The following is a 20,917-nucleotide window of genomic DNA, read 5'->3' as shown; positions in this document are numbered from 1 at the left end:
ATCTTTCTTTGCTTCATAGCTTATTCGATTAAAGTGCTGTAGCTGTGATAAACAGCAAGTTCAACCTACAAAAGACAATGATAGTGCATTTCTATACCTACACTATCAAGTCCATGCTCACCTACTCCATCACCATCTGGTACGCTGCTACCTACCCTCTGACTAGAGGTACAGGAGTGTGAAATGTAGGACAACATGACTGAAGAAGTTGCACTAGCTAACTGTCATCAGACTCCTTACCAACTGACAGGAGTCCATAATCATGTTCTATCTTGACTACCAATTTAAACCCCAATTCCAATGAAGTTGGGTAGTTATGTAAAACCTAAATAAAAACAGAAAATGATTTGCAAATCATTTTCAACCAATATTCAGTTGCGTAAACTACAAATATAAGATATTTAGTGTTCAAACTGATAAATTTTTTTTTTTGCAAATATTCATTCTTTTTGAATTTGATGCCTGCAACACATTTCAAAAAAGCTGGTACAGGGACATACAAATTTTGGAACAAAGGACACTAATTGGTAAAGCTTTGTAAGCAGAATTCTTTCTCATTCTTGCAATATGTACAACTTCAGTCGCTCAACAGTCTGGGGCTTTCATTGTTATATTTTGTGCTCCGTAATGCGGCACACATTTTTTTGATAAGGGATAAGTGTGGCCTGCAGGAAGGCCAGTCTAATACCAGCACTCTTTTACTGCAAAGCCACGGTGTTAAGATGCGTGCAGAAGTGGTTTGGCATTGTCTTACTGAAATAAGCAGGGACATCTCTGAAAAAGATGCTGCTTGGATGGCAGCATATGTTCTTCCAAAACCTGTATGTATCTTTAAGCATAATTGGTGCCTTCACAGATGTGCAAGTTCCCCATGGGCTCTAACACATCCCCAGTCCATCACAGACACTGGCTTTTAAAGTTTGAACATAACAATTTGGATGGTTCTTTTCCTCTTTGGCCCGGAGGACATGATGTCCATTATTTCCAAAAAACAATTTAAAATCTAGACTCATCAAACCACAGCATACTTTTCCACTTCGCATCAGTCCATTTTAGATGAACTTGGACCCAGAGAAACCAGTGGTATTTCTTGGTGTTGTTGATGTATGGCTTTCGCTTTGCATGGCTCAGCTTTAATGTTTTTAACTTAACACTGCCGCATCTACAAATGCAGCCATGAACTGTATTAGCTGACAATGGTTTTCTTAAGTGTTCCTGTGCCCACGTGGCAGTAACCTTTATACAAAGATGCTTGATTTTAAAGCAGGACCGCCTGACTGATAGAAAGTCACAGGCATTCAGTATTGGTATTTGGCTTCGCTGCTTTCACAGAGATTTCTCCAGATTCTCTGAATCTTTTGACATCATGTACCGTAGATGATGGAATCCCTAAATTCCTTGCAATAGCTCCTTGAGAAGTGTTCTTCAACTGTTGAAGATTTGCTAACGCAGTTGTTCACAAGATGGGGAACCTTACCCCATTTAAATCTCGAAGCCTCTGCTGGGAAGGTCAATAACCAGGAAATGAGCTGCATTAAAATGGTAACATCAAAAGGTAACAAACAAAAGGTAACATCTAAACAATACTAGAAAATATATTTTATTTATTATTTTATTATTTCATTTTTAGTGAAGGCACAGGCTGATATGGTAAAACTGCCTGATTCAAAGTCTAAAGTACAAAGCCCAAACATTTTTCTGCAGGCCTTACTAATACAGATGTATCCAACTGAAAAAGTACTGTCATTTGACATTACATCCTCCATTACTGCTTTGAAAGAACCACATGTCTTCAAGTTAAATCCTCTTCAAAAAGTGTGCATTTTGTGCAATAAAAACAAACATATCCAAACCAACAAGAGTATAGTCAATAGTATTGTCTAAGGTGAACACTATAGAAGAAGTACAATATATTTCTGTCATTAAATTATCCTCCAGATGTTTGCCTCGAGGGCTGCTCTGTTTATATGAAAGACCAAATTGTTTTGTTAATTTTTTTTTTTTTTTTTCAGTTCTAAAAAGCCAGATAAATTATGGGCAATCCATGTTCTTCAGCTACTAATGACAAAACAAAGTTTCTGGCCCCCACAGAGTTTCTGTTCTACATAATGAACTTGATGTACATCAACATGATTAAAAACAAAAATATGGGTTTGGATTATAGCAGTCTTTGCTCAAGTTCACCATAGACAATGCTGAATATGTATTTGTGTTTGAGTTCATTCTACTACATTACTGGGAACTAAAATTAATGCAACAACACACATACAAAGTACAACAAATATGCAGAAAAGCTCTAACAGAAAACAACAGAGGGACATATTTGTGCAGTGAAACTAAAGCCAGTGTGTGTCTGTGGTTCTGTTACTTCTAGTGACCTAAAAGCCTAGACTGAAAGTGATCTGTATTTTGAACAATAAGAACAATAAGTTTAAGAGATATAAGAAATTGGATATCTAAGCGAGATATTAAGAGGGTGGTACGATAAGGTACACTGAATTTATGCCTCTATGTTAGAATTTGGTCTCCAAAGATACACGTTCACAATAGCAATTGAAAAAAACATTTTAAAAAAAGCTTGTAAGGCAATCCACATGACACACTCCCTGTTACCCAGCTCCTCTTCTGTGAAACCATCTTCTGATTTAAATCTCACTTTGTGGAAAAAAAGGCTTGCTTACTATATGCTTACTATATGCTTTCTTTTTAAGAATGCATATAATTGGGGCTAGGCTAGCCTTTAGTTATGCTGCTGTAGGCTTACTTTTTTGAGACACTTCTCTTATTCCTTCCTCTCTTCCTAATGTATGGTAGTAACCTCATGTCTTTTCCTGAGTCCCTGAGCTCTCTCATGTGGCAGATTCTCGGACCAGCGTGGCTCAATATACTTCAGCAATCCTACAAGGCTCACACAATATTTCACTTTTTTTTGTGAAGATTGAAGCCATTATTATTGCCTCCAGAGCCTTGTAGCTGTTAGCACTGCTATTGCTACTAGTATGTGCCTGTCCCTCCAAATCATCATATCATCCCTTCTATCACACTCTTGCTCTCTAGCAGCCCCTCTCCCTGACTATCTCGTTCTTTCCCAGTAGGTTGAGACAGATGGCTACCCACATTGAGCTTGGATTTGTCCAAGGATTTGCCTGGAAAAGGGCAGTTTTTCTTTGCCACTGTTCACAATGTTTTCGTTCCCCAATATTTCCTAGAACTTTGTGATATACCCTCTTCACACGTTTCGGGAAAATAGATCCGGAATATTTTGTGAAATTACGATAACAGACATCTGTGTTAATGGATCCTTGGTGGAGGAAAAAAATACTGTTTATTTTAAAAAACTATGGTGGGCTTCAAAATAGGGCTGGTCTTTCTCAGTTCTCAGTTTAAAAGTTAGCCCAAGAAAAGAAATGTAAGACTCTCAATGAGACACTTCGAAGTACTAGGATGAAGACCCCTTCTTCAGATGAGCACCTTGTTTTGACCAGATTTGGCAGTGCAGGGGATCATGGGATCAAGGGATCATGGGAATATTTGCATTCCTCTAGATAGGTAGAGAGAAGGGTGAGTGGCAGCAGTAAACACTGTTACGGTTCCTGAGGTCAGCTTCAGTTCACCAGCAGGACGTCCTCATATGTTGTCGTTCTGGTGGAAATGAGAAGACTTATTTAAGCTAGTCACAGCCGTGAAACACCAATAACCAGTCCTGATGTTTTACATGATCTTAGACACATCTTTTGACATTATTCTAGAAAATTAACAGAGGAAATAAAAACAACCAAATCATTAGAATTCAAATATCCTGCCTTTATTATTAAATCACTTAATGTCATGATGAGTTCAGAAATATCCAAGAGAGGGCACCAAAAATCAAGGTTTTGTCTCATTATGAGCTATCAAAATTGATTGCTTATGTTAAGGAAATCAAAATAATTGTCAAATCAGATAGACATTAATATATCTATAACACATTTATTGAAGGCTAAACCAGGAAAGGACCTTGAAGAATACAATGGTGGGAAACCACTGTAGTTGTGAAATGTAATCTTAGCAACTGGACGTTTCTTTCCTTGAAAACATTTCAACTCTCATCGCAGGCTTCTTCGGTTATGAAGAACAACGTGACAATGTTAAACCTTAACCCGGACAACCGCAAAGATCCACATATGAAAAAAACTGTTCTTAGACAACAAAGAGGAAGAACTGCTGTTTTTGATCCTTTGTTATTTGTACTTTTCTCATTTCGTACCTGTCACAGCAGCAGAAGACAGAGCACGGCGAGGTCTCCAGACCCCTGAACTTCCCAGAGTTTGGTGCATCTCTGCACTCTGCTATAAATGCATGCAGGTCAGTGATGTGTATGGGTTCTTGAGTTTGGTGCTAGGAAAAACAAGAACATGGAAGTGGCTAATTGTCACTCAAATAGTAATTAATGATGATTTCTTTTATTACCTGACCCTTGAAATTAAGGTCTCTTATTTCTGCTAACTAACTGACAGATAGATAAAGCAATGACAAGAATGACACTTAAACACAAGTTTTAAAAAGACAGCATTTTCTTAAAAATAGTATGAAGTAATATGTATCAAAGTATTACAATATAATTTCATAATAGCACTTAAACTGAATTGGAAGGTAATTATAGAGCACTTAAAACAAAAAAACCCCTAAAACCTCCACAATCGCGTATAATCTATAAATATATACTGTATATAAGAAAGGAACTCAAAACAACAGGTGCAGGTGAAAACTTAACTTCCTGTTTGCAGGTCATAAATAAATAGTTTTGCTCAGAAGCAATAGATCAATTCTAATCACCCCTTGCACCTACCTTGATAGCCTCGTAAGCTCCTGTGATGAGAGCAATAAATAGTGACAGCACCATGTATATAAAGAGGGAGATGAAGGTGTAAAGGTAAACCTGGCTGAACAACCACACCAGGATACTGCTCTCCTGCATTTCTGAGAATGTCACGAACATGTCGTCCCCATTGATGAGCGAGAACAGGCATTCGGACACCATGGAGAGGGAACGAAACTGGGAGACAAAAAGCAATGAACTTATTAAATCCTCTGCAAATATAAAGAAGAGAGGTTGAACTGAAAGTGGTTAAAACTTCACTCGTAAGAAAGCCCGAAGTTTGAGCATGGAGGCTTATTTTTCTGAAAGCTTTTAAAACGGAACAATATTAGAAAGCCCCCTTCAAACCTATGCTCTAATAAATTCAGGAAAATCAAGACCAGGCCCAGTGTTTCCCTCTCTTAGAACAGACTAATGAGGGAGAAAGACGTCAAACCTTGCATACAGGATTTGCTGGCTTAACTGAAAAATTATGAGTGGAATAAGAATACTCAAGAATAGGCTGGGTTAAATAAAAGAGAATTATGAGAACCTCAAAAGGTTCATAAAATGTTTATAAAATGTAAAAATGACTTTAATGGTGATATGGTAACTGGATAGCAAAGACAGTGATGCCAGTAAAACATATAAAAGGGTCAACAAACCCCCTCCTTGAGCTGCCACCTTACTGCGGTGGAGGGGTTTGGGCATCCCAGAGAGCTATGTTGTCGGGGGCTTTATGCCCCTAAAAGGGTCACTTGAGGCAAACAGGGTCTAGGTAAGGGACCAGACAAAGTGCAGCTCAGAAGATGCTCATGAAGAGTAACAGAATTAAACCCAGTTTTCCCCTGCCCGGATGTGGGTCACCGGCCCCCCCCCATGAGCCAGGCCCAGGGGCGGGGCTCGATGGTGAGCGCCTGGTGGCCAGGCCTGCACCCATGGGGCAGTGGGGGTCCTTGGCAGTCTGACCCTTGGCTACAGAAGCTGGCTCTATGGAATGGAATGTCACCTCTCTGGTGGGAAAGGAGCCCGAGATGGTGTGCGAGGCTGAGAGATTCCAACTACATGTAATCAGACTCATCTTGACGCACAGCATGCGTTCTGGAATGAGGCCTCTTGTGGAGGGCTGGACTTTTTTTTTTTACTCTGGAGGTGGCCCTGGTGAGAGGTAATGGGCAGTTGTGGGTATATTGACTGCCCCCTGACTCGGTGCCTGCACGTTGGGGTTCAAACCAGTGGACGAGAGGGTAGCCTGCCTCCACCTTCAGGTGGGGGGACGGACACTGACAGTTGTTTGCAGCTATGCACCCAACAGCAGTTCAGTTTACACACCCTTCTTGGGGTCCTTAGAGGGGCTGCTCAAGAGTACTCCTACTGGGAGGAGTTCGGGGACACCATGGACAACGACTTCCGGGTCGTTCTCCAAGGAGGGAGAAGCAGTGCTCCAACATCTGTGTACAGTGGGAGCGGGGCGCTGCTGACCTCAATTTGAGATGTAGTAGATCAGTGTGGGGAATATTTCCAAGACCTTCTCAATCTCGTCGAAACGCCTTCCAATGAGGAAGTAGAGCTGGGGTATTCAGCAGCAGACACAACTATTTCCGGGGCTGAAGTTGCTGAAGCAGTCAGAAAGCTCTTCAGTAGTAGAAGTCGGGGATGGATGAGGAACGTCCTGGTTTCATTAAAGCTCTGGATGTTGTAGGGCCATCCTGGCTAACACACCTCTGAAGCATTGTGTGGATGTCAGGGACATTGTCACTGGACTGGCAGACTGGGATGATGATCCCCCTTTTTAAAAAGGGGGATCGGAGGGTGTGCTCCAACTACTGGGGGATCACACTCAGCCTCCCTGGTAAGGTCAATGCAGCTCTATACCCTCAGCAGGCTCCTCAAGTGGACATGCGAGTTTGGCCAACCAGTCTAAAAGTGTTTTGTGGATCTGGAGAAGGCATTCAGCCATGTCCTATGGGCAATACTGTGGGGGGTGCTCCGAGAGTATGGGGTACTGGACCCTATTATACGGGCTGTTCACAACCTAGTGTCGGGGCTTGCTCCGCATTGCTGTTTCTAATTTTGACTTGTTTCTGCTGAGTTTGAATTCCCCCAGGGCTGCCCTTTGTCACCGATTCTGTTCATAACTTTTATGGACAGAATTTCTAGGCGCAACCAGGGCATAGAGGGGATCTGGTTTAGTGGCCACTGGATCAAGTCTCTTTTTGCAGATGATTTGGTTCTGTTGGCTTCATCCGTCCATGATCTCCAGCTATCACTGGAACAGTTTGCAACTGAATGTGAAGCGGCCAGGATGAGGATCAGCGCCTCCAAATCCCAGACCATGGTGCTTAACTGGAAATGGGTGGAGTACCCAATGCGAGTAGAGGAAGAGGTCTTGTCTCAAGTGGAGGACTTCAAGTATCTCGGGGTCTTGTTCATGAATGGGAAGGACGGAGCAGGAGGTTGACAGGTGGACTGGTGCAGCATCTACAGTGATGCAGACTCTGTACTGGTCTGTTGTGCTGAAGAAGGAGCTGAGCCAGAAGGCAAAACTCTCAATTTAACGGTCGATTTACATTCCTGTCCTCACGTTTGGTCACTTTGGTAGAGACCGAAAGAACGAGATTGCGGATACAAGAGGTAGAAATGAGTTTTCTCCGCAGGGTGGCCAGTCTCTCCCTTAGAGATAGGGTGAGAATTACGGCCATCAGGGAGGAGCTCAGAGTAGAGCTGCTGCTCCTCTGCATAGAGAAGAGACAGATGAGGTGGCTTGGGAATCTGGTCAGGATGCCTCCTGGACGCCTCCCGGGGGAGGTATTCCGGGCATGTCCGGAATACCTGAGACCAGGGAAGGGACAGGAGACGCTGTCCTGGGAATGCCTTAGGATTCCCTCAGAAGAGCTGGAACATTTGGCTGGGGAGAGTGAAGTCTGGGCTCTGGCTGCTGCCCCTGTGACCCATCTTCAGATAAGCAGCAGAAGATGGATGAGGGTCCATCATATGGGTCATCAAACTTAGCCTGTGTTAAAAAATATACCTTCAGTTCTGAAGTGAAGAAGCCTCTCGAATGAGGCTTCTCTTTGAAAGCCTTTTTAAAGCCTTTATGAAACCTTTCATCCGAGAGGCTTCCTCAGTTCAGTATTGAAGAAGTCTTTTGGATGAAGGGTAAAACGTCTTCAATTGAAAAAATTATAGCCACAAGATTTCAACAAGCATTCACCATGGCCTGGATGACTGAGAACCTCCACACACTTGAAAAAAATATGAAATGATATCATAATAATTTAATTAATTTAAAAAGAGTGTGGGCTCTTTACCTTGACATGGTACGGTCCAAGAACGATCCAGCCACAGAAACAGTAGCCCAGATAGATGACAGCAACACAGCAGCAAAAGCGAATAACATTGGGAAACGCAGCTCGAAGTGTCACAATCAGGATCTACCGGGGGAAGAGACGCTATATCACCTCAAAATGAAAAACAGAGGGGAGACTGAACCAAAATTATATTCTACTATGTCACATTAACCCAGTGCTTCTCAATTATTATCTGTTATGCCCCCCATAGGCAGAAGAAAACATTTCGTAGCCGCCCCCATTCTTCACTGCAACTATAACAAGTATCATTTGTCTATAAAATTGTTATATGTAAACCTATGCACATCATTGCATCCTTATTAATATTAAATAAAATACAAAAGATAGAAACCGAGATCGACTTACAACAAAGAAGAACTTAATAAACATTTATTAACATACCAGCGCTCGCTGTCTTACTGAAATAGCTTTCACAAAGTTGGCAATATTTGGCATGTTTTCGCTGAAAAATCTCAAGCAGCTTATCAGTGTAATAGGGGTGTAATGTCTTTAAGGGGCGCCTTAATTTATATGGCTTAATGCTGTCCGCTGCCAACATTTTTGGACACAGTAAACATACCAGTCTTTCTTCATCTCCTACCGCTGTCACAGTAAAGCCAAGCACTACATACAGGTCATCATATTTCCTGGTCTTAGCTTTCGGGTGACTTTTGCTTGTCTCATTATCTCTGCCTTTCTTGTCATCCCTGTTAAATATTTTTCCATGGTGTCTCTTGAAGGTTTGTTCACTGCACTTCATGTTTCCTGCTCTGTGTTGTGTGAGTGCATGCTTGATGCAAAAAAAAGAAAAAACACCTCCACCATAGAGCTAATACTACACCATAAGCACGTTCCCAAGGCTCACACAGACCTCCCAGCATTGCTCCATTATATGAGAAGCAAACCCTTCAAAAACTGTCATTTTTGCACCCTCATAGTTGTTATTCAGTCCAAGAACAGACACAACAGTATCATTTGATAAGTGTGTCTGTAGCTTACATTGTACTTCTGAAAGAAAGTGAGGTAACGAATGACTCCCACCCACACCAAGAGAGTTGAAGTCCCTAAAAGGATGCCACATAGATCATAGGAGGACATAGTCTGTTGGGAAAAGGAAAAAAAGACATATTTGATATGGAAAACAGCCTGACAGTTAATTGCATCATCATAAGGCTCTGATTTGTTAACCTGCAATAATTTGTGTATGTATAGATTTTACAAGATAAGGACCCACCTTAGACTCAATACCGATTTTGATGATGCTTCCAGTGATGGTGAGGATGTCGCTTATAATTAGAAGGATGAACCAACCGTTAATGAATTCCAGGCGGTCAGCCCAGCACACATTACGATCCAGAGTCTCCCTAAAAAACTGCACAAACTCCTGAAAAGCAAAACAAAACACATGCGCACGCACGCACACACACACACACACACAGACACAGACACACACACTCACAAACACACACACACACACACACACACACACACACACACACACACACACACACACACACACACACACGTAATAAAGATGCTGTCAGTAGCTGAACCAAGGAGACATAAGACATGATAAAAGACTAGGAATTGTGAATTGTGAGCTATTTACAATTAAATAAATTGTCAGCCCACTTTAAGTTCAGGAGCTTTTTCAGTGCAGCATGGTGAATACTGAGCCCATGTGGCACATTGGGCGCCTCTGTAGAAAGTCAATTTACTACCTGTTGCAGCATGATGCCTCGCAGGATAGAGCGTCCACACAGCAATAGGGACAACATGCACACTAGGGCCACAGCGACATCAAACGCCACACGAGTGTAATTCTCAGCTGGGAATGTGAGGCAAGAAAAACAATCTTAGCAATCTTTCATTTAATGCAGCACGTTCATGATTTCACTTCTTTAAGCACTAACTCCCAAATAATATCTTTTGGTTCATTAGAACTAAATTAGCACTACCTTCATGCTTTGCTGTCAACCATGTCTGTAGATAATTCTACCCTCTTTTCAAGAAAAATCATCATCTTACCATGGCCAGAGACGCTTGGGTCTTTACACTCCTTTATTGATGCCCGGTTTTCTAAATGGATCTTAACCTTACCACTGTGAGCCTTATTGTCCAGCACTATCTGAAGGAGAAAGATCAAAAGATAACCTTTAACTTAACACTTAACACTAAAGAAATGCGTTTTCTTCTTTTTGTTTTTTGTAAAATCATTTTTATCACAAACCTGGTAACTGTGCCACCCCATCGAATGATGCATATCATTGCAATTACTTGAATTTCCTCATCATTTAGTGTTAAATCGATTCCAACTTTTCAGCTACTATCCAAAAAGCCAATAAACTTCAGCAACAGTCACAAATAGTATTCCTTACATGATGGCTGCCTCTTCATTTACTAAGTAAGCTCATTTAAATTGTACTTGGTCCATTAACACTCTATAGCAGGGGTGGGCAAACTACAGTCCGCGGGCCACATTTGGCCCTTTGGTCTTTGTAATACGGCCCGGCAAAGATTGGCACAGAATTCATACTTGATGTGAATAATTGAATGATTGGATCGATAAATATGGGAGCTCGAACAGGAAATTATTTCATTTTTGGAGCTACTTGAGAACACTTGAGAATTTTCCTGAGCTGAATGACAGATTGGCTTTAGTGTGGACATACTGACACCAATGAATGAGCTGGATGTGAAACTACAAGGGAAAAAGCAGTTTAAACATGAAATGCAAGCAAACATCAGAGCCTTCAAAACAAAGCTGGTTTTATTTTCAAAGCAATTTTCCGACAATGTTCAGACAAATGTCAGACGAGTCTGATATGTACTGTTAACAAATGCATGTTTTTTATATGTATCGTATCTTGCGGTGACCCAACCTGTCTGTCAAATTTCAAAAGTCAATGCGGCCCCTGAGCCAAAAAGTTTGCCCACCCCTGCTCTGTAGCTTCTCAACCAGCATATCCTGCATTTCCTCTGGACCAATCGAACCGGCACAATTGGTTCCATCAAACCAATTGTGTCTCACCGTTATGTAAAAAGTGTAGCAGTCTGGAATTTCATTGTTGATGATCGTCTGCAAATTGATTGCCTTCAGCTGAAACTCAATGGTGACGTTAATAAACCTTTGAAAGAGAAGAAAAAAAAGACGTATAGAATATGGATATTATAATACAGAAATTGAAGAACTGACAAGGATGATAAATTTGGCCGACACTCAATAAAACATATTTGAGAACATTTTTTAAAGACATTCAGGGCCAATGTCAGATACAGTATGCCCCTGTGCATGCTTGTACACTCATAATAAATGACAGGCTGACTGTCATCAGATTTAAAGATAATCTTGGTGCTGGAAGCCAGTGGCAGAGAAGCCATGTGAAAAATGAAGCCTTACTTGTGTAACTTGACTGTAAAGTTCTTGTAACTGCTGTTGAGTGAAACTGAAGGGACTGACAGTGGATTAACACCTACACACTCTGCAGAAAGAGAATGTACAGGACCATGGTGAATAATTACATGCATCATCAAAAGGAGTGGCTTATTTTCATATTTTATATTACACACACAAAAAGGAAAAGAAGAAGTAGTGATTTGCTACAAACAACCTTTTATACTGAGAAATAGGTGAAGTAAAACTATAACACAAGGAAGTTTAAATAGTTCTTACTTCCTTTTAATACTCTTAATATGACTCAGTCAGTGACGTGAATGAGAAGGAACCTGCAGAGGCATCTCCTCCTGGAATTTTGTGTATTCTATATTAGATTAAATGTTGAATCACCATGCCACTCTCAATTTGTGTGTTTGGGTGAAAGATCAAAAGAAAAGTACCTAGATACATTTACATAAAATGGTGAAACCATGTGATAACAATTTCAACAGGGTTTTAGTAAACATCCACAGACCTGTTTTGTGAAAATCCATACACCACCAAAATATTTCATATGTATCCTGAGAACATTTGTCAACTGGCAGTGATTTGAATGGGAACCACATAAAACAAAAGCACATCATGTTGATGAAAATCTTCAGTGTAGCTGGTGCACCTGTGCTGATGTGAGGGTCTATACTGAAGGTATCGTTAGCTGGGTCAATCCGCCCCCGCTTGTAGTAGTGTTGACAGAGAGACAGTGCACTACCATTCACACCAACACCATAGACGTATGCGTAGCGCCCCACTGTGGTCTCTGGTAAGGCCAGGTACTGGGGAGAGAAAAGACGTATTGTTTGGTGTTTTTTGCACGATATAACATTTGAAGGTATTGTAACCCACACCTGAGCTGTGTTTTTTAAGGCAATCTTGCTCTGAGACTTTCATTCCATATGACTGAGAAACACAAAAAATAGCCCGCTACTAGATTACTTTATATGTACTCTTTATTAAATTGCCACATAGATGTTTGTTTTAAATTTGATAAACCCATGAATGAAAAGAATGAAAAAGCATTTTGAGAATAATGTTTGAAATTACTTGTTTCACAGCATAGAAGATGTGTTCGTAGACGTCTTTCTGAGTGTAAATAGCAAAGGAGTCATCCAAGGACTCATCAAAGTCTTTGAGGAAGAGGTGTTTAAAAGTCATAGTATTTTCTTCCTTGAAGGTTACCACCACCTGATTACTGAGTCCGAATAACACTAGCTGCAACGAAGATGAGAAGAACAAACACGTTGATCAATTTTCGAGAAGATCAATTAGTTATATAGTATACAATGAATGCAATCATGTAAACTGAATTGTGTGAACATTGCTGGAATGTCTGTTTAAAATCTTATAAATGAGTTATATACCTGAACTGTGACAATAATGATCTTTAGAAGCTGTAGAATCAGCTTGTAAGGCTTGCGGCCCTTTGCATGATACTTATCACAAGGGCTCATGAAGAAGAATTTCAACTTCCTGCGAATGGCCTCTTCCTCCTGATCTGTCCCCACCCAATGGCCTGCTACTGCTGTGGGTAACCGCTGGTTGCAGTAGTTGTTGTCACTGCTGTTGACCTGATGGTCGTGCTTGTCGCTGCTTTCTGTGGACCCGTAGCTGTTCACTGAGCACGACAGGTTTTCCCTCTCTGGAAAGAAAGAAGTCTGATAAAATTCTGGTCTTCAGAAGTCCTAAAACGTAATATGGTTGTTATGATAAAAATGATAATTTTTTCCAGCACAACTCCAATAGGTTTTCAGGGGGTTGGAAAATTCAAAGTGAGATATCTATCAATTTCTTTATTTTTGCTGTGCAGAAAATACCTTAAGTTCTCCATCACAGAGGAGAGGTATTATGCATATGTAACATCTGGGCGATTGGCCTTGTAGCAACCCAGCTATAACACAGCAGAATATTTCCTCGTGTTTTTTGGTAAATGAGACATGAAAAATAGGGTGTTATAAAATTACATAGTAATAGAACAAGCCAAGGACAGACTCCACACAGAGATCCACACAAGTATTATTACCACCAGTCATTCAGTTAAACAGATGCAAAGATAATGAGAAGAAAAGTTTTCCAAACATCTGAGGCAAAGTCTAGCTACATATTGCAAAACTTGCTGCCTCAGTATGACACTGAGGGCACCCTGTCAGCACCTAATGTGTGCAATGTGAGCCAGGACAGATGGTCTTTATCTTTCATGGCTTTTACATCAGAATTACACTACTTTCTGTGTCTCATACTTTGTATTTCTCTCTCTGTCCCCTCAGCCAGTTAATGCATGTGCTGTTTAGCTCTTTATCACAAAAGTAATAGGAATTCAGTGGTATTTCTGCAGGTGAATACTGACATCAACATAGATCAGATTTCATGTGGCAGATATATGACAGATATATCTCGACTGGTTTCGTCATGGGTGAGACGATGGGTGAGAACTAATGCTGCACAATTAATATTAATATAATATAATATAAAGATGAAAGAAATCAAAATCATACTCTCTCCTGGTTAGCGCTTGACAGCACAAAAGACCCTGGTTCGATTCCATCAAGGGGACCTTTCTGTGTGGAGTTTGCTTGTTGCATGGTCTCCGGTTTCCTCCCATAGTCCAAAAACATGCAGCAGGTAAATTGGAAGAAAATTGCCCAGAATGAGTGAGTGATTTTGTATTTCTCTGTATTCGGCCCAGCAATTGACTGGCAACCAGTCCAGGGTGTATTGGGATAGGCTCCAGCATCACGAAAGAGTTTTGTCAAAATGGCTGCAATAAAACTTTGCATATAAGATGTGCGGGCATAAAAGTGAAACGCTGCTTTTAAGTAACTGATGGACAGAACACAGAAAATTAGGTGACTATAATGTCTTCGATAATCCAAATCACAATGGCCCCTGGTTACATGTGGGTGTTTCAGTTTTTGGGCTCATTCCTACAATCAACTGTAAACAGGTCTGTAGTCAAACAGAAAAAAACACTTTCACATACAGTACCTCCAATTTTACTTTGCCACCTACTCTGCCCGTTTCAGAACATATTATTATAGGAGTAAAGAGGATCCTGTTGTTGTATGAAAGAGGAGTACTGTATGTGGGAGAAATGAAGAAAAAGTTCTAATTATTCAGATTTGTGTTCATCGCCTCCATGGTGTAAGTTATTACTTTATACATATATATACCAATTGGCCTGTCTTCACCTGCAGGAATACCCCTGAATTAATCTTGGATATATACCAAAATTATGACCTTGCTTTGAATGAATCCCCAGAGTATCTATGAAAAAGCATTGGGCTTTCAAATCTACCAGTTTGAGATCCCAATTTTACTCTTCTAATTTGAAGACCAAAAAATATCACAGTTTCCCCTGCATTAGAAATGTGGCCATCACATTAATAAGTTCTTATTTTGGAGCTATATTCTTTTACTCGATGACATTCACAAGGCAAAGAACTTGTAAAGCATGATCCACTTATATACCTATTCTTTGTGCAATAGCACCTTATAGTTTTAGTCTTCCAAGAAAAATCATCCCATGCAATGACAGGTATTTCTGCAATGTTCTCTATACAACTCTATATAAAGTCACTTTGTTCGCATGGGGGTGGGGGTGGGGGGGTGAGGTTTCCCATAGGTTGAAAAATAGCCCCATTAAGAACACAGCTCTGCACACTGTATCCACACTGCAGTCAATGTATTACTAATGCTTGAAAAATCAAATCAATGTGTTTGAATTTTTTAACTATTAAACACATGCACAGTAATGACAATTTGTACTGGGTGTGTCTGAAATGGATCTGTAGTATTTTATTTGAACAAAATTACTGAAATGTTAGAGATTTATTTTCCCCTGACACAGTTTTTTTGGGGGAATGGTGAGGTTCTTTTTTCATTTGTTGCTCCTATCTAAATTCCAACAATGGACGATACCTTGGAAAAAGTGTAGGAATAAAGGGGACAGAGCTTTTGCCATCAATGTGTGTAGTTTGTAAATTGCTTCTTATTCTTTTTTCATGTATATTTTATATCATACCTTAATGCAATGATAGTCCATAACGCCTATCCTGCACGGAGGGTGGCAGTGAGGCAGGAGCCAACCCCAGCAGTCATTGAGGGAGGTAAACCCTGGACCAGTTGCCAATCAATAACCTTTTTTTAGTCTGTTCTTTAGTCTTTTATTTCATTGTCATTTTATTTGTTTTTCTTCTGCTAATGAAAATACCCTTTATTTTTGTTATTATTCAAAATACTTACTACGTTAAGTCATTAAATTTAGTGCAAAAAACATCTTGACATTGAACACATAATTTGAACAAATCAGTCAAGAAAACAATCCAACAAACAACCATTTTTAAGTGTAAATTGTTTTGAAGGGTTACATCTTATGTTCCCACTCATAAGCAGAGTGGACAAGGTCCATAACCAGAGCCTCATACAGATCTGAAAACAGAACTGAACCATTAAAACTTTTGCTCGGCAGTGGCCATCATAGTCATCGTCATAGTCATAGATGGCCATCATAATGTTAAATGAGTTCTTAATCAAAGGGAAACTTCTACTCCAGTCCACAGATGTCTTAATCCTTTGTGCCATCATCTGAGACACACTCCAGAGTGATTGCACAAAATATGGATGACTAAGTTTCTATTAGTGACATATGGATTTATTTTTGTTTTTGTTTGTAGTCTGTGGTTAACAATTAAGTTATATGTGTTGTCTTTCATCAATATTTATCTATGGGTTATACAAGCAGACTTCTAATTTAGCAAATGCCAAAATTGCCTGGAAAAGTGAGCCGGAAGAGAAAATACTCAGATGATTATGCTGGTCTTATTCCTTAGAAGTAACTGTCACAATGCTTAAAATTTAATACAATTTTTTCACCAAATCTAAGAGCTCTATGAACATTTGGTCATTTGGAAAAATGTACTCATCAAGACCTCTTGTTTTCCCAAAAAGCTTAATTTGTACATGTTTTAACATTCAACAGGGTCATTTCAGCAAGTTGAATAATTTCCTAGTCAATTTTCAAATTGAAGAGCATATACTTGTGCTCTATTTTATTGTGTGATGTGCTTTCTTTATTAGTAGACACTGCTGTCAACCTTTAACAGTTTCTTTGCATCAGTGTGAACATTCAGTATATTAAATTGACAGCATTTTAAGTAACTCAGCTAAACAAAGAAGTTGACAAGGTTCCCGACCTTGAAACACATTGCGTGCCTAGGTCAAAAGAATGAAAAGAAGCCACAGGAACCCAAACACTTAACATTTCTTGTAGACAATAGTTTCAAAGCCGAGTCTACACATATCTTTGATCAGAGGGGTGTGTGGATTGTCATGGTGGATACAAATCTGCCAAATAAAAGTGGGGATAGGTCATTGACTGTACCAACAGTTTGACACAAGACAGATTCACTTACGCTGAATAACTCTGCTAAAACATCTGACTCTTACACTTCATATCCCCTTGCAGAGCATAAAATGTATCAACAACTTAGTATCATAGGTCTGGTCAAACCAGCGATGTTCTGATTTGCGCCTCTGCATGCGACACAAAGATCCTGAGTATGCAGTGTTCGAGATTCAAATAATCAAAAGTACAAGTGATGTAAAAGACAGACACATAGTCTAAGCCCTTGTGGACTCCAATTGTTTATGTGCTATCAAGTCCATAGGGATTTATGATAAACAGTGTAATACACAGTGCTTGTTGAGTGAGAAGTTTCCAGATCACTTGATGTTCAAAGAATCCGCCTAGAGCCATCTTAAGCTATTTTAAATAAAGTGATGAAGTGATTAAGGGATTTGGTCTCTACTATCATTTAATTTCCATGAAAATATGAATCTTATTAGAATTTTTTACTTTGGAGATACAAAGTGAGCACTTCATATTTACAAAAATTAGTAACCTTTAATAGTTAAAAGCATTTAATAACATTTAAATTGTTGTTCACAATTCACAATAGCTTACTAACAATAATTTTGAAGTGATGGATTAATTAACAGATAAAAAAATCGTTAACATAATCTTCACAGTATTTAGGGATTTCAGATAAGGGTGAAGCTAATGAGTCTTGGAATACAAGGCAAGACAGTAGTTCTGCAGTCATGTAGGATGCCACCAGTGACAGATTGTATTTAGATTGATGTCAGCTACTACATTTTTAAAGGTAACTTTCTGTAATTTTAGTTGGCTAAATTTGAGATTGAATATGATCTCACCATTAAGCTTGTTATTTTGCCACATTCACCAGTGGTCTTAATCTGAGGTTCATGGCAATAGATCCTAACTTTGTATCTATACTGGTAGTTATAATTCAGTAATGATGATGATAATAATAATAATAATAATAATGAACCATTAACCTTTCAGTTGGCTAAAGAATTGGATCAAATTTAAATGGAAATTAAAACAGCATCAGTACATAGTCATACGATTTGCAAAAAGCTCAAGTTCCAGTGTCTGTCTAATATTTAGCCTATGTTGAGCGTGAAAGCAGATGAAAACCTATGAATCAAGGTAGATAATCCACTTTGACATGTCTGGGAGGAAATTCTTCTTCGGACTTGGTTATTGCTGCTGACATTTAATTTAAATGCCATCTAGGCCATCTTTAGTACATGACGTGTGACACTGATTTGTATTAAAGTGCTGTACCGCAAGTGAAACAGGCATACCTGTGCTGTCAACTTAGACTAAAGACTCTTTAGACACAGACAGCCCTATTTCTATTCAAAATCAGCCAGTCTTCACTTTTGAATCACAGAATTTTTTGGGCATCATTAAGGTATATGGCCCATTGCACATAACTGGAGTACAAGGAAGCAATGCTACATCACACAATAGTAGTCAAGTGAGATCAGAGCATTGTTTACAAATTGACAGCAGTAAAATTTCACTGATGGCACTGCACTAGGTCATTGAATAGCACTTCATGAAAATACAAGGAAAACGTTTAATTGTCAGCAATAATAGTCATGATGGATGTCTCAAAGTTGCTGAGTACAACACACTACGTACTGCAGGGGTGGGCAATTGTTTTGGCTGGTGGGCCACATTTCTTTTTCAATTTTTATGCGCGGGCCAACTAGGTATCATGGAAATTGGAACAAAATGACAATTGAAATCTATATATTTACATTTTTAGGCATTTTATTTCGACTTTAAAATAGTTAATGATCATATAAATGGATCAACATTATTTTGTAAGTAATCATCCATACAAAATTAAACAAAAGGAAAAAACATAGGGAGCTTCTAAATTCAATATGGATTGAAAATATTTATTAAGATATTCAAAGAAAATAGATTGACGGGCCGGATAAAAAATCAAAACAGGCCAGATGACGCCCGTGGGCCGTAAAATACAGGGGTGTCACTTAATGGAATCACATCGCTCTGTTCTGAAACAGAGGAATGGGGACTAAAATCCCTCAATCAATAGGAGTCAAGAGAAATGGATAGCCTTGGAGGGGCAGTGTTGATCTATCCCTCAGCAACAATCCTGTTTACAACACAAATATGTATATGAAGACTTAAGGCTCACCAGTCTGATCTAAAACAACAGTTATGCATGAAAGAGCGCTTTCACTTGAACAAGTAATGAGATTTTTTGATAAAGAAATCAAGCAATCAAAGAAATGACTGATGTTTGTAGAAAAACTCGGTAGTAGATCAAAAGTGTGATCAACATAGCGAATAATAAGCAGAAATGCCCGAGTATGACTGAGTATTTCTTCTAATTTTTTAGCTTACAGTTAGTGTGGGTACAACACCAAATGAAAAATCAACAGGACACATCCTCATACCTGTTTTACAGTAATGAAAAGTATATTGATAGTCCAAACAGGACAACTAATAGCAGGAAAACCATTAAAAACAGCCCCTCGAAAATAATATCGTTGAGACATTACAACAAAACACTGCTGTTGTTAGACTTGTTTGGGGAAAGCAGATATGCAACTCTTCTTCCCCAAAGATGACAGCGAAGTAATGCTAAGACAAATGAAGCGTCAGCGACCTTTAGACACATAAATATATATGTGCAACTTCTGGGGGAGTACTTTGGAGGAAGAATCAATATCAAACGGTACTTTTGGTGATGGGGAAATAATCTAGTACATTAGTCAGGAGTCTAGGCTACATATTTGTTACGCTGAGGTGATTCAATTACCTGGGTGGTCCTGATGTCCTGTCGCGGCCATGACGAATGTTCAAAAAATTAAAAAAATGGGTCAATCGTAGAACTATTAACTACAGTTGCAGAATAATTATACCGTATTAATAACAGCTTCTGATTGTCTGCTGTTGTACAGAAAGTGCCGACAGCAAACCGCTCCTCCGTTGTTTCTCAAACAGTCTTCCGACCCTGGGTCATGTGCTCAAACCACGTGACCGGATACCGCCTCGCTCTGTTCAACTTTATCAAACTACGGGGTAATTGATTGTTGTAGATTCGATTTGTGTGTGTGTTTTTTTAATTGAACAAAAACAGGACCAACAAATATACATATGTACAAATAAACATGGCAAGGTAGAACTGAATGTCAATGAAACAACCGGGAATGAGGAAGCAAAGGATATAAGGACATTCGTTCTGTATGTAATCAGAAGTTCATAGTGTTGACGGTTTGTAAGAAATGTATAATGCCAGGAAAACAGTACAAACAAATATACATATGTACAAATAAACATGGCAAGGTAGACCTGAATGTCAATGAAACAACCGGGGATGAGGAAGCAAAGGACATAAGGACATTCGTTCTGTATGTAAGAAGTTCATAGTGTTAACGGTTTGTAAGAAATGTATAATGCCAGGCGAAAAAGAAAGTAAAAGAAAATAATTGAATAAATGGATAGACAAATAAAATTAAAAAGAAAGGGGGGGGGGGGCTGGCAAGGGGAATATAACATGTATTTAACTTGGTGGTTCACAAGGAATCTCAGGCATCAAACTGTATATTTTTTGGTTTTTGGATTTTTCCATAAGTTTTAAGGATTTTTCATATAACTCAAAATCTTTTATAAAGAACATAAAATTCGGGGAACATTTTTGCATTCTTTTTTTGTGAATGAAGAACTTGGCCAGGCCTAAAATAACATTGACACATAGTTCATCCCTTTTGTTGCTCAAAAGTAAACCAAATGTTATGTCATCTCTTGAGAAGGAAACTGGTGACGATGGAAAATTGTCTTTAACCCATTTTTGAGTTTTAGCCCAAAAGCCCTGTACTTTTTCACATGAGAAAAATATATGGCTGGTGTTTCAATGTCGTCTTCACAAAATATACAAATATTATCTTCAAAAT

General features: G+C 39.2%; 1 protein-coding gene across 1 annotated transcript; it reads right to left on the bottom strand.

The window, feature by feature from the left end:
- Positions 1-1,594: 1,594 nt before the first annotated feature.
- LOC147228064 (mucolipin-1-like) lies at positions 1,595-19,985 on the bottom strand. The gene is made up of 14 exons (XM_086156263.1): positions 19,783-19,985; positions 12,982-13,259; positions 12,665-12,832; positions 12,240-12,396; positions 11,588-11,669; positions 11,219-11,315; positions 10,216-10,315; positions 9,909-10,015; positions 9,422-9,571; positions 9,187-9,288; positions 8,149-8,271; positions 4,829-5,035; positions 4,247-4,377; positions 1,595-3,642 (listed from the first exon to the last, which is right to left on the bottom strand). The coding sequence occupies exons 1-14, from the start codon at positions 19,811-19,813 to the stop codon at positions 3,606-3,608; spliced, it is 1,770 nt and encodes a 589-aa protein (XP_086012389.1). The 5' UTR covers positions 19,814-19,985; the 3' UTR covers positions 1,595-3,605.
- Between the last annotated feature and the right edge of the window lie 932 nt (positions 19,986-20,917).

The sequence above is a fragment of the Fistularia commersonii genome, chromosome 12 (assembly GCF_037954325.1).
Source record: "Fistularia commersonii isolate RoL2024-O1a breed Wild chromosome 12, RoL_Fcom_v1.0, whole genome shotgun sequence".
In the NCBI taxonomy this organism is placed as follows: Eukaryota; Metazoa; Chordata; class Actinopteri; order Syngnathiformes; family Fistulariidae; genus Fistularia; species Fistularia commersonii.
The sequence above is the reverse complement of the archived record's forward strand: the minus strand, read 5'-3'. Positions and strand labels throughout refer to the sequence as shown.